At 39.6% G+C, this 13,345-nt stretch overlaps 2 protein-coding genes and 3 pseudogenes across 3 annotated transcripts; 2 read left to right on the plus strand and 3 right to left on the minus strand.

Annotated features, from left to right (window-relative positions):
• Positions 1 to 295: 295 nt before the first annotated feature.
• LOC120136140 lies at positions 296 to 1,893 on the plus strand (annotated as a pseudogene).
• A 2,221-nt stretch (positions 1,894 to 4,114) lies between these two features.
• On the plus strand, positions 4,115 to 5,062 carry LOC120135849 (lysM domain receptor-like kinase 4; the record flags this gene model as incomplete). Its single annotated transcript, XM_039152028.1, has 1 exon — positions 4,115 to 5,062. A coding segment is annotated over one exon (855 nt), but the record flags the coding sequence as incomplete, so codon positions are not given.
• A 336-nt stretch (positions 5,063 to 5,398) lies between these two features.
• Positions 5,399 to 8,060, minus strand: LOC120135850 (annotated as a pseudogene).
• A 28-nt stretch (positions 8,061 to 8,088) lies between these two features.
• On the minus strand, positions 8,089 to 10,312 carry LOC120136143 (cold-regulated 413 plasma membrane protein 2-like). Of its 2 annotated transcripts, none has more exons than XM_039152255.1 (5): positions 9,950 to 10,294; positions 8,859 to 8,966; positions 8,687 to 8,757; positions 8,223 to 8,516; positions 8,089 to 8,127 (listed from the first exon to the last, which is right to left on the minus strand). In XM_039152255.1, the coding sequence occupies exons 1-4, from the start codon at positions 10,126 to 10,128 to the stop codon at positions 8,263 to 8,265; spliced, it is 612 nt and encodes a 203-aa protein (XP_039008186.1). In that variant the 5' UTR covers positions 10,129 to 10,294; the 3' UTR covers positions 8,089 to 8,127; positions 8,223 to 8,262. The 2 variants fall into 2 exon arrangements, with proteins under 2 accessions (XP_039008186.1, XP_039008185.1); XM_039152254.1 differs by lacking the exon at positions 8,089 to 8,127 and having other exon boundaries at positions 8,218 to 8,516; positions 9,950 to 10,175; positions 10,256 to 10,312.
• Positions 10,313 to 10,670: 358 nt separating this feature from the next.
• Positions 10,671 to 13,255, minus strand: LOC120136139 (annotated as a pseudogene).
• Positions 13,256 to 13,345: the final 90 nt, after the last annotated feature.

Here is a 13,345-nt window from a genome sequence, read left to right on the forward strand (position 1 = left end):
AATTTTATCAAATCTTAGTCAACAAGTTAACTTCCAGTTTAGATGGAAGTGGGAAACTTTTTAATGAAAAAAGATAAATTTGTAATATATGAACAATTAGGTGATCATTTTGTAATTTTTAATAGTTTAGAGATTAAAAATATTATTTTATAATAAAAAAATTATTTTATAATTTTTAATAGGAAAAAACTCAGAGAAAGTATCGTAAATTGAACACAAAAACAAAGTTAAGTTATCAAATGCACCATTTGAAGAGCTAAAGCCTAAAACGAACGAACGTGTTCAATCCAAATATTAGCAAAGAATTCCCGGGCACCTCTGGTTTACAAGGGATAAACCTCCCATTCATATAAGGCTGGAATTTACAGAGGATGCCAATGTTACCCGAAGACCTAATCTCCAAAATTCCTATCTTTGTCGGCTTCTCTTTCCATTTCCATTCCAATTTCCACATAATGCTCAATGCTCATCCATTTCTACTCGCATTATCTGCCCATCAACTTTATACCATTTTCTAATGACCCAACACCCTTCTGCTTGATTTCATAACCAGTTTTTTGTGTTTTGAAAGAGGGAATTCCTTGAAAGATCCGATCTTTCGAACACCCAAAGTGAAAAACAATGGCTTCGGTGAATCTTGGTTCTTGGGTTCAATCTTACTCAATTTTCAACCAAGCTTCTAGATCCAAATCTATTCTTTTTCCCAGATCGTTTCTGTTCAATCCCCTTATGAATCTGACATCTTCAACCTCAAAAGCTCACGGCTTTACATCCGTTCCCTCGATTTCAGCAGAAGGAAGAAGAGCAGCACCCTCAAAACCCGAGTTTTGATTTCAAATCCTACATGATTCAAAAGGCAACGACGATTAACCAGGCCCTGGACTCGGCTGTTCCAATCCGTGACCCGGTTAAGATCTATGAAGCAATGCGTTACTCACTTATAGCAGGCGGCAAAAGGGTCCGTCCGGTGCTCTGTTTAGCTGCTTGTGAGCTTGTTGGTGGCCAAGAATCGAAGGCTTTGCCAGCAGCTTGTGCTGTTGAAATGATCCACACCATGTCCCTGATCCAAGATGATCTTCCTTGCATGGACAACGACGACCTTCGTAGAGGAAAACCGACTAATCACAAGGTATTCGGTGAGGATATCGCTGTCTTAGCTGGGGATGCTCTTTTGGCTTATGCTTTCGAACATGTAGCCGTTTCTACAGTTGGTGTTTCACATGGTAGGATTGTGAGAGCAATTGGAGAATTAGCTAAATCGATTGGGGCTGAAGGGTTAGTGGCTGGTCAAGTTGTGGATATATGTAGTGAGGGACTAACAGATGTGGGGTTGGACCGTTTAGAATTCATTCATGTTCACAAAACTGCTGCTTTGCTTGAAGCTGCTGTGGTTTTGGGGGCAATTCTTGGAGGTGGATGCGATGAGGATGTCGAAAAGTTGAGGAAATTCGCTTGGTATATCGGCCTTTTGTTTCAGGTTGTGGACGATATTCTTGATGTTACAAAGTCATCAAAAGAATTAGGGAAGACAGCAGGCAAAGATTTGGTGGCTGATAAAGTGACTTATCCAAAGTTGATCGGAATTGAGAAGTCAAGGGAGTTCGCAGAGAAGTTGAGGAGTGATTCGTTGGAGTTGCTTCAAGGATTTGATCCTGAGAAAGCAGCTCCATTGGTTGCTTTGGCTAATTACATAGCTCACAGGCAAAACTAACTTTTTTTTTTTCTTCTTTTTGTTGTTGTATAATTCTTATTCTTGTTGGTTTATATCAAGGTTAAATTGGCCTTGAATTGATGGTTCTTGTTGTGTTTGATCCAAAAGGCTTAGAGAAAGAAGCAGGTGAATAGTTTTTAATGTTGGGAACATAATTCTACTAGGATGATAATTATAGAAAATTGTTGGTCTGTCTGTGCTGTTATGGCATATGAAAATTCCCCTTAATTTTGAATGGATGCTTCTTGTTGTGTTTGATCCGTCTTGATGAAAGTTTTTCGAGACAAAGCTTGTTCCTCTCTGATGCTATGGAAATGTTTATTTACCTGGTACTGGTAAATTTTTTCTTGTATGCATATGATGATAAAAAATCACCATAGGGAGCAAGAACATGATCCATGTCGGTTGAAGTGGAATGTCAAGGTAAGCAATGGAAAGGAATAAGAAGCTTGTGAATCTTGATTGTTTCCATTTTTCTCTTTTTGTACATTTGGTCTTTGAAAGGTGGAAAATTCAACTGAAGCCAAATGATAGGAAACCGAGGAATCAGACTACGGTAAAGTTAGAAGTTCAAACACAATGCTAATTCATGTAATCCTTGAGATGTGCTAGAAGGCCAACTTGCGCTGCAAAGATCTTCGATCCACTGCCTGATGATCAGCAATGTGCTGCTACTTGCGCTGCTTTGGTTGATGTCTACCTCGTTTCCGGGACTGCCGATAAAGGACTTAAAATATACAAAACGATGCGAAGGAAAGGGATTTAACCTTCTTTAGGCACATACCGTGGCTGGTCTGGAGAAACTCGGTAGAGTCTGAAATGCAGAAACTTGTAGGAAGGAAAACAAAAGCCTGCAGAAAAATGGTTGATAGTGATTTGATTGACGAGGGATCAACGATGTTGCTGAAGTTGTTTCCAACAACCTACATGGCAAAGTATTGCTTGATGCATTGGATTTTGGATGAATACTGTCTACTTAAAAATTGAACACAATATCCATGATTTTGTATATAAATGGCCTTTTTGCTTTTTTTTTCTGTTGATAAATCGGGCAAAGTAAACAAAAGAACACAAGAATTTTAACGAGATTCGGCAATGTGCTTACGTCTTCGGTGCCTAGGCGGCACTAGAAAATTTTTATTCAATTCTCATAGGTTTAGGTTACATCTCTATTTATAATAGAAAATCCTGGTACATAATTATAAAATTAACTCTGTACCGTACTGCGGGGGCACAACCCCCGCACCCCCAACCCACATAACCAACCGTAACCCCCTCTACGAGACTTTCTTTGTAAGGACAATTGATGTTCGCTTCACTCACTCCGCTCCATCTCCTGTCCTCTTTACCGGTATATTTATGAGTCATACCTTACAAATCTCAACCTTGGCGAATATCTGCCCCTTAGGAAACATTCAATGTGGGTTGGGTTACCTTAGTTCTTTAACAACTTGAAACATTCAACAAGTGCAAGCAATGCTTGAACTTGTCTGTCGTAACTGGCTTGGTGAACATATCAGCGGCATTCTCATCAGTGTGTACCTTCTGAAACAAAATCTCTTCAGATGCAACCAACTCTCTGATCTTGTGAAAACGTACATCAATGTGCTTAGTTCTAGCACGATATACCTGATTCTTAGCTAAGTGAATAGCACTTTGATTGTCGCAAAGCAGCTGAACTCCACCTTGCTGAACACCCAACTCTTTCACTAAACCAGTGAGCCATAAAGCTTCTTTTGCAGCTTCAGCCGCTGCCATGTACTCAGCTTCAGTTGTAGATAGTGCTACTACAGATTGAACAGTAGACTTCCAACAAATAGGTCCTCCACCAAGAGTAAAAACATACCATGCCGTAGATCTTCTATTATCAAAGTCACCTGCATAGTCTGAATCCACATATCCTCGTTGACTACCAAAAACAATTCCATGTCCCACAGTACCCTTTAAGTATCGAAAGATCCACTTGACTGCTTCCCAATGTTGCTTATCAGGTTTAGACATGTACTTACAAACTTGACTAACAGCATAAGCTAAATCAGGACGAGTATATACCATTGCATACATCAAGCAGCCAACAACATTAGAATATGGAACCTTTGCTATATCTTCAGCTTTTTATCTGTCTTAGGGCACTGTTCTGATGAGAGCTTAAAGTGGTTCGTCAATGGAGTGCTAACTGGTTTTGCGCTGCTCATCGCAAACATTTCTAGCATTTTTTCAACATAACCCCGTTGAGATAGCCACAGTCTCCTTGAGTCTCTGTCCCTGTAAATTTCCATTCCAACAATTTTCTTTGCAGCACCTAAATCTTTCATATCAAGTTCCTAACTCAATAAAATTTTCAAACCGATAACATCATCCATGTTCTTCGCAGCAATCAACATATCATCAACATACAACAATCACATTAAAGGATCGGTTTACCGAGGATTGATCGACGGTGATTTTGCAGCCATCAAGAAGGTTCATGGAGATGTCTCGAAGGAGATACAGCTGTTAAACAAGGTCAACCACTCGAATCTTATCCGCCTTTTCGGAGTTTGTATCAACGACGGCAACTGGTATCTGGTCTACGAGTATGCCGCCAATGGTGCATTGAGCGACTGGATCTTTAACCAAGATGACAGCAGAAAATTCTTAAGCTCGAAACATAGAATTCAGATTGCATTAGATGTAGCGACGGGGCTTAACTACCTGCATAGCTTCACCAATCCTCCTCATATCCACAAGGACTTAAAAACCAGTAATGTTCTTCTTGATAGTGATTTCAGGGCTAAGATCACGAACTTTGCTCTTGCAAGGTCGACCGAAGGACGAGACGGTGAGTTTGCCTTGACAAGGCACATTGTTGGAACAAAGGGTTATATGGCTCCCGAGTATTTGGAAAACGGTTTGGTCTCCACGAAGCTAGATGTTTATGCTTTTGGGGTTCTCTTGCTTGAAGTGATAACCGGGAAAGAAGCTGCAGCGCTCTACGGCAACGAATATACAAACTTATCAGATGCCGTAAGCAATGTGCTTGATAATGGAAAGGAGGGTTTGAAGCACTTGATTGAACCCTCTATGTTAGAGAATTATCCTTCAGAACTTGCCATAGTGGTTGTCCAATTGATAAATAGTTGCTTGAAGAAAAATCCAACAGCTCGCCCTGCTATGGACGAGATTTCACAGTCCTTGTCGAGAATTCTGGCTACTTTATCGGCAGGGGATTCATCGAGCAACATGTCGTGGTCTCAAACATCTACCGGGAGCTATTGATGTAGCTTTTATTTATCAAACGTTTGTATGTTTCACAGGCTTCTCTCCCCCATCCCTTTGCTTTCTGTAAGATAATGAGTTTGAGTTGTTAATTCAAATCTCCAATGGCTGCACTTGTAGTTATTTTCTATCCAATTTGATTGGATAATAATATAAACCATGGATAAATAGAACGCGACGTACAATGACAAATAACACGAACACAAAACAAATACACAGATCGTTGAGTCTTGGTGATCGCCTTCGGGTTTGTTCTTCTGTAACAGATTGCAGGAGAAGAAGTTGCTTTTTATGCATGATCATATTCACATTAATAAGACATAGTCCAATACATCTTCAAAACTGAAAACCAAGCTAAAACTGTATTTTACAAAACATAGTTATACATTGGTTACTACATAAACTGAATCTATGGAGTTTCTGCAATACTTAACGAGCTATGACTGGAATGATTATTTGAGAGAGTTCTATTTCTGTCCCTGAAGCCCAAGAGCCTTCTGATATCTCAAAAGATGACTGAATAAGAACGGAAAGGCTAAAGACGATTTCCGCCATACTTGGCCTAGCCAGAGGATCCTCTTGAGTGCATGCCATGGCCAATACTGCCAAGCTTAGAGCACTGTCAATGGGATAAAAGCTCTCCAAGTTTGGATCCATCCATTTTCTTAGCCTTTTTTCCCTTTTCTCTTCAATTTCCAAAACTTCCCTTAGATTCTTCCATAACATGAAAATCTCACCATTCTCTTTTGTTGCCATTGCTTTCTTACCCGAAAGCAACTCTAACAGCACAACCCCGAATGCAAAAACATCCATCTTCATCATTATAGTATTTGTAACTGTTTCAGCAACCGAAAAATTTGCAATCTTGGCCTTAAACATGGAATCAAGAAGTATATTGCTCGTTCTGATATCCCGGTGAACGATGTTTGGTCGTGTGTGCTCGTGCATGTATTGCAGGCCATTGGCAACATCCAGTGCTACATGTAACCTTTGGCTCCAGGTGAGAACCGCGACACAGCTCGAAGAACACAAACTTTTCGGATGCAACCACTTATCGAGTGATCCATTTTCAGCATATTCATAAACCAAGAAGCAGTTTCCCTCTGAATCAGCTGAGACACCCATTAACTTCACCAGATTTGCATGATTTACTTTCTGCAAAATCTTCAGTTCCTTTGTGATATCATCCTTTGTTTTCTTTATGGCTAACAGTTTCCCATCAATGGTGGCCCTGTACACCGATCCTCTGATTCTGCTATGTTCATTAAGGTTCATAGTTGCCCTCATAATCACATCAGCTTCATATATGATTGGCTTGCCTAAGTAGCCTGAAACTCCAGGAAGCAACTTATCTTGCACGATCTTCGGCCCGAAACTCTCACTTTTCATAAGATCCTTCACCGGAATCAAACCGACCGTCTCCAGAGATGAGCTGTTGTGTTTAAAGATCTTCTTTCTCTCATGTATAAACACACCTGCTAAAATAAGCAAACAGCCTACTATGCTTAAAACAACTATGAGGATCCCTTTGGATTTGCTTCCTCGAGAGAGGTGAGTTTGCGAAAGAACCGGCAAGTCTGGCACGGGGATCATCAGGGGAGGAATCACCGCCGAGCTAATCTCGGGGTAACCATTTAACTTATTTTCATCAATGATAGCTGGTGCTGAAGCATTGAACATAGCACTTACAGTCCAAAACTGTCTTTCAGTTGCCATACATAGCTAATAAAATATCCAGTTCCGTTCTCCGATTCAGCTTTTGAAGGGCACTTGCAGAACAAAGGAAACACAACTTCGTCGCCAGCGTGCAAATTTTTCGGCTCAAGAGAAGGATTCATTTGCTCCACTGCAGTAAAATTGGTGAGACCCTCGAAAACCGTGGTCGAAACTATGTAATATGTGTCGCCAAGCTTGATATCATATGTAATATTGGCGAAAGTAATGGTTCATGGTGCAACCACAGGTGATAGGGACCAACAATAGTTGGCCTGGGAACAACCGATTATCTTCAGATACCAAGTTGCTAGCTCTTGCAATCGCTTGAGGGCTGGTTCCGAATAGATCAGCGATTTTCCAAAGGTCCAAAAAGTCCGGTTCTTGAGCAAAATACGCGGCATATGTCGAGCACGGGATTGACGATTCTGAACACCAAAAGTCGGCCCCATCAATAGATGAGGACTGAGCTCTGATATAGGAAGCAAAAACATAGTTGAGTATGAAAAACAGAACTTGCAAGGATTTCCATTGTTGAGAGGAGAAAGAAATTGCCATAGATAACTAACTGGCTATAAGCTAGCTTATTTACCAGTGTATTAAGCTCATGTCTGCATATATATTAGACTCGAGTGTCAAACATGAATACCTCACAGTGTCTCGTTTAAAGTTAATGAAAAAGGTGAAATCGTTGTCATTAATGAGTATTGAAGCTTTTGATTCGAAAATGATTTACATTCTTTTGAAATAAAAATCTAAGTGGCCTTTGTCTGTAGCTTTAATCTTAAATGATTATACCAATCTCATCATTTTTTTTCTGGATTATACTTCAATTTCTATTAGGAATTTTTTTATTAGTATCAGATTAGTTTAATGCAATAATCCAAACCAGGACGGCACGCAGTTGCAATCCCATATCAAATGACAACTCTTATTGTACACTCAAGTTGATTTCCGCTGATAACAATGCAACACTCTTGTTGTTTTCCTTGGCTAATTCTTCCTCACCTCCTCTTCCACCGGCAGGCAACACCACTGCATTTCTGTATGCAGTTGAACCACCCCTTCCTTTTGGGTTCAAAATGGGTTTACAACGGCACGAGGAAGTCTCTACCAATGATCTCGGGTTTCTCTGACGCGACCAGTTGCTTAATTCACCACCAGGTAGCTGAACTGCAACAGCGGTGTAACCAATCCCACTTTTCTCTTCGAATTTGACAGTTCCATCTATGGATACATCGAAATGTCTCTCGATGAAATCGAGCTACACATTGAGCGTGTAGGTTAAACAGGTCATTAGGTTGGTTCTTCTGAACTTTGGGGGTGCATTTCCGTTAACACACTCAACTTTGACAGTGAAGAAAGTAGGCTCAGCCATGGGAAAATATACAAAAGAAATGAAATTATTGCTAGTTTATTGGTTCATTCATTCACTCACTATATACTAATATCACATATGAATCCTAATCCAGTCTTGACGAAGGCTTCAACATGTGAAATACATTAAAAACAGCAGCAGTTTTTATTCAAGTTCGTGCAAAGGCAGTAATGATTCAGCACCCAGTCTGTTTCGCTACCGGCTAGACAAAGTGAAGCACGAGCGACCAGATGGGGTACACTAACAGAAGGATAATGCCAATGGTGTTTGATATGCCGTTACTCTGAGTGAAGGAATTCCGGAATCCACCCGATGCTCGGATGTGTTCTTGTAGCAGGTAACATCCAATTAGGAGGCATATTAAAACACCAACCCAGCTGCCCTTCAAGGTGACCGCAAAGAAATTTGGAGCCACCACCAGTAAAAGTATCAATGATCCTGGCATCTCAAGCCAATCTGCAACTCACACAATGTTTACAGAATCAGAGAAGGAACCAAGTAACAAGGACAATTATTCGGGTTCAAGTTCACGTTCAAATTGAGAAACATGTAGTCTACAAATACCAGGAGCGAAGTATGAATTTGATCTTGTTATGTTCAAAAGGTAATTTAGATTGAGAATAAACCTGGAAAGTGTCTGGGGAAGAACAGTCTCAGAACGACAGCTATGAATGCAATCCATTTTCCAACATCTCCCCTGAATGTATTTAAATAGTCATTCAATGAACAATATTTAAGAAAAACACAATATAAAGAAAAAAAGACAACTAGGAGGAATGAAATGGTAAAGATTGTCACCTGAGGAAGTCGAACAATCCTGAAGGAAGACTCAAGAAGATATAAGGTACCAGAAGTGATGTCAACATGTTTGTTCTCCAGTTTGTTCGGTCCAGGATTAACAAATAACTGCACAGATCATACAGAATAAGTATTTATTGCAAATTTACAATCCTTGTTATATATATATACACACACAAATATACGTGGTTTTATGAACCTCATGAAGTTCAATTCCCACAGCAAAAATGGAGAATTAGGCTACAAATGAAGCATAGTCGTTTCAAGAACTCACAGAAGAAGCTATGAAATTCCAACTTCTCATTTTCGTTAGAACACCCTTTTCCAATTACCGAATATATGAGCTTTCAAAGATCATCCAAATACATTGAAAAAGATAGAAAATAAAATTTAACATACTTGTGTCAAATAAACACTCGTATTGACACACAAACAACCGAGACTGAGGCAAAAAGCACAGAAGCTCTTAGACAAATTAAGGTAGAATGAACTCAATATTCATCAAGTAGCAGATAAATTAGGAGAGTCATATTCCTAAGACACCAGCTGTGGTCCATTAAGTGAATTGAATCAAACTACATTTCCCATTATTTGCATTGCAAACAAAGTTGTCAAATCATTTGTAGACATTTTGGCATTTGAACAATGCATCTGCTGGTTAAATCTTCATACTAGTATTTAAAAGCTTTCTTGTTTATTAGCATAGGCAGAAGCCAGTAGCCCTTGGCGTCCCCTGATTCGGATAGTGTAAGATCGCTTTATCGAACGCGTATTTATAATCCGACGCCCATCGAAGAAGTACCGATAAAATCAGCTCACTTACCAAACTTTCAAAAGTAAAACAGTTTAGAAAATTTCAGTTGCAAATGGAAAATTAAGTTTCATATTCAAGGAAAAAACCCCTTTCTTGTTTGACAGTTGGAGAACTCCGTTCCACCAACGGAGGATAACCACACGAACATACAAACAAACACATCTAATGCGTACCCAAATAATCCAAACCGCCATAAAATCTTGTGAAATTTTACAAACTAACAAAGAAAAAAAAAAACAAGCCCAGTGTTATACAAAGGTGAAAGAAGAGAACTTACATAGCAGAAAACGAGGCGACCCATTTGAGAAAAGAAGTTCCAAAACCCAGACCTCCAAGTTTAGTTGCATCATCGATCAATTTCATGGCAGCCAGCTTCAGTTCATTGATATCAGAGCTGATCAATTCTTGAGCAACGGGATCGGTTTTCATAGCCAAATACTGTTGCATTCTCCCCATTTCTCACCCTTTCTTTCTCGCAGATCTAACTTAAACAAATGAGAATTATTCAAAAATGAGGATATTGTAATAGTAAGGGGTCAGACAATAACATTTAAGAAGAGGATGGGAGACAGGCTGTTTAGTACCCTCGTGTTTGTTTGTTGATTAGCTTTGCCTATAACCTTATCTGATTGCTTCAAAAAGTTTGCAATTTTACGCTTCTATTTAGTTTGAAGTTCTAAAAAGGGAATGTTAAAAAGGAGAATCCGAACTTATGGATCCATACATAACTGTATTCCGGAATTTGAGTCTTTGACTATGTTGAAGGAAAGGGACACGTTTGTGTTTCGAGGTATTAAATCAATCCTTTGATTATTCGATTGTTTTAATGTATTATAAATAAATAAATGCATTCAATGTAAATGTAAAACCCAAGGAACGTAAACTTTAGCTTACTATTCCATATAGCAGTTATAAGCAGAATTAAGTTTAGTTGTAAGGGTAGAATCTGTTAACATCAAGCATTATCTAACTGCGTTTCAAATAGCAGATCCCGGTGGCTATTAATTTGTACTAGGAGTATTGAAAGCATGCATGGATGACATCTAGGATCACAAATATTAAGACGCACTGCTGCCATTTCCTTTGTCGGATGATGGGTCAATTGCGGGTTTCTTTATTGGGTTCCATTCTACAGCTCCTGTACTCGTCAAAACACGCTTCACTCCTCGTCCTACAACGCCGAGATGTGTGACAGCAGGGGGCCCATTTGTATTAGCAGTTGAAACGGTCGGAGAATCAAAATGACCATCAGTGTTAGCAGTAGCCATCTGTGAAGAGCTTGGCACAGCAGGAGATGCACTCTTCTCATCACCCCTTGCCCTGGCAGATGCCATTCCCAGAAGTTCTGCAATAATCGACTTTGGGTTGGAGACCAGCTGTTGTAGATCTTCAAGCTGCAAATGTAGAAATGGACGGAATAAATAAAGCTATACATTAAGGTTTTAATTCAAAGAGATTGTCAAAATTTGCACTTGCCTTCTTTTCCAGGTCTTCGGCAAGTCCAACAAGTGTTTCAATCTCTGCTTCTTTATCTTTGACGGATTTATCATTCTGCGAGCCATTCGAGGAATGTTGTATACCATCATCCAATTCAGAAGCAGCTGCAAATGATGCTGATCCTGAGGATTCGTTTACTTCATTTCTGAGCCGCTCCAGCCGAGACTTGCAAACTGAGATGGCTTTCTGACAGTATGGAACTGCTTCTTGGGACTTTGAGCCAATTTCCAAACACATACATATTCGGAAATTTCTAAATTGAACGGTTAAGTAGCATATGTAGAATTTGAATGAAATTGAAGGATGGAATAGGAGGATCCACATTTCTTTTCCCTTCTAGTATGCATCCGCTGATCATCATGCATTTGTACCACACTATTTATCTGAACCTAGGATTGGGTACTAGGTAAAGAATAATCATCTAAATAATATAGATATTTCAAGTTTCAACCCTATAAAGGATACAGTTCAGCTATTTGACGGTGATCTGGTTCCACCAGCCGTTGCAAAATGGATAGAGCTTTCTGGTAGTCACCAAGTGAAGATTCGATGTCCTCTAAAGAAGCATATCAGAAACAAATTTATGTTTTAGGCAAAAAAGATGCTTCAAGAAAAAGTTAGTGTCGAATTGGTAGAGAGGGTTCCTATCTTCCCACACATAGCCAAAACAAGCATTGCAATTAACTATAATGAATAGTTAAGTACTGACCTCTTTCCAAGGCAACTTCAGCCAAGGTTGATAGAATATCCACTTTCTCCATGGTGTCACCCAACTGTTGTTTTTCAGCAATTGCCCTGGCAACATCTAGCATTTTCCATGCCAAATCCAGGTCAGATTCATCTGCATCCTCATCTGCTTCAGCCGCATCATCACCGTCGCTATCATCATCTTCTTCCTCCTCCTCACCTTTTCCACCTGAAACGCAACAAATATTGATCGTAAAGCAGGCTACTATCTATAACCGACAACACTCTGAATGAAAATTTGAATGAGTCTAACTGACACTTGCGTCCCATATGTAAGCAATAGCAAATACATATCAAGGCAATGAAAAAGATTCAACTACACTCAAGCATCTAAGCTCAATTCAACTAGAATACAATAATCCCTTTAGGAAAACCTACCGCCATCTTGTTCTGAATTGCTTGATACAGAAGTAAATTAAGTTTCACGAGTTAAAGCACCTTCTTTCTTTGAGTCTTGCTGAGCCTCACACTCCTTATTTGGTACAGAAACCAACGGATCAGCTTCCACTTGAGCCTTGTACAACAGTGCACGTCCATAGAGATAGTACGCCTTGAGACATTCAATTGCAAGTTCACCATGATGCGCAACCCTAGTATGAAGTAAACATATTTTGACAACAAAAGAAGAAAAATACTGAAACATAACAAGTAAATTAAGCTACTAATTGAAATTCTGGAAACCTCCCTAAGGTTGCTGCATTTTCCAAAAGCATTTTACTTCCTCAAAAGATGTTAATCAAACATAATTATTTCCCATGTTAAAAGATAATATCACAAGTTCATTTAAAAAGTTCAATACTCTGTTCTTAAACCTTGAAAAAAAGTACAAATATTTTTGTAAAATCAAGTCTCAGCTCTAATATGAATACCTAGGTCCCACAGGCAAGGCATTATCTGTTTTCAACGAGTGCCTCACAATAATGGGTTTAAGTTTCTCAATCTAAATTCATAGGGAAATATTTATGAAAGCGAAAAGAGATGAAACTGAAGCTCAAGTTTAACCTGATTTCAAGGGCGCGACTAAAGCAATCAGCAGCTTCAGAAAAATCATCTTCTTTAAAAGCCTTGGATCCTTTCTCTGTCAACTCGTCTGCGAACTCCAGCGTCTTCTCTCGACCAACATCCGAAGCAACTACACAGCTTTCACCATTACTGTTATTGTTGCATGTCAACTCGCTGCCTCCTGGAACTGCACAGTCAATAGTGGCTTCGACTGAGCCTTGTGTTTCTAGGGTTTCAGTTATTCTAGGGTCTGGAGTTTGCTCCGCCATTGTCACCGACGCTTCTGATGCCGCAGCCTCCACCTTATATTCTTCAGCCATTGCTTCAATAATTTGCCCAGAAGTGCAAAAAAAAAAGGAAGAATGAAAATCACAAGGGGGGGGGGGGGGTTGGAGCGAAAGACCGAAAAGTGAACGACGGCGTTTCG

The sequence above is a fragment of the Hibiscus syriacus genome, unplaced genomic scaffold (assembly GCF_006381635.1).
Source record: "Hibiscus syriacus cultivar Baekdansim isolate YM2019G1 unplaced genomic scaffold, ASM638163v2 tig00110621_pilon, whole genome shotgun sequence".
Classification (NCBI taxonomy): Eukaryota; Viridiplantae; Streptophyta; class Magnoliopsida; order Malvales; family Malvaceae; genus Hibiscus; species Hibiscus syriacus.

Bases quoted from the DNA above. Each gene is read 5' to 3' on its own strand.
- LOC120136143 (XM_039152255.1), bottom strand. From the start codon at position 10,128: ATGGGGAGAATGCAACAGTATTTGGCTATGAAAACCGATCCCGTTGCT. The intron at 8,967-9,949 runs GTAAGTTCTCTT...TGATCTGTGCAG, and splicing joins GTCGCCTCGTTTTCTGCTAT to TTATTTGTTAATCCTGGACC. The intron at 8,517-8,686 runs GTTTATTCTCAA...TGTGAGTTGCAG, and splicing joins CTTCCCCAGACACTTTCCAG to ATTGGCTTGAGATGCCAGGA.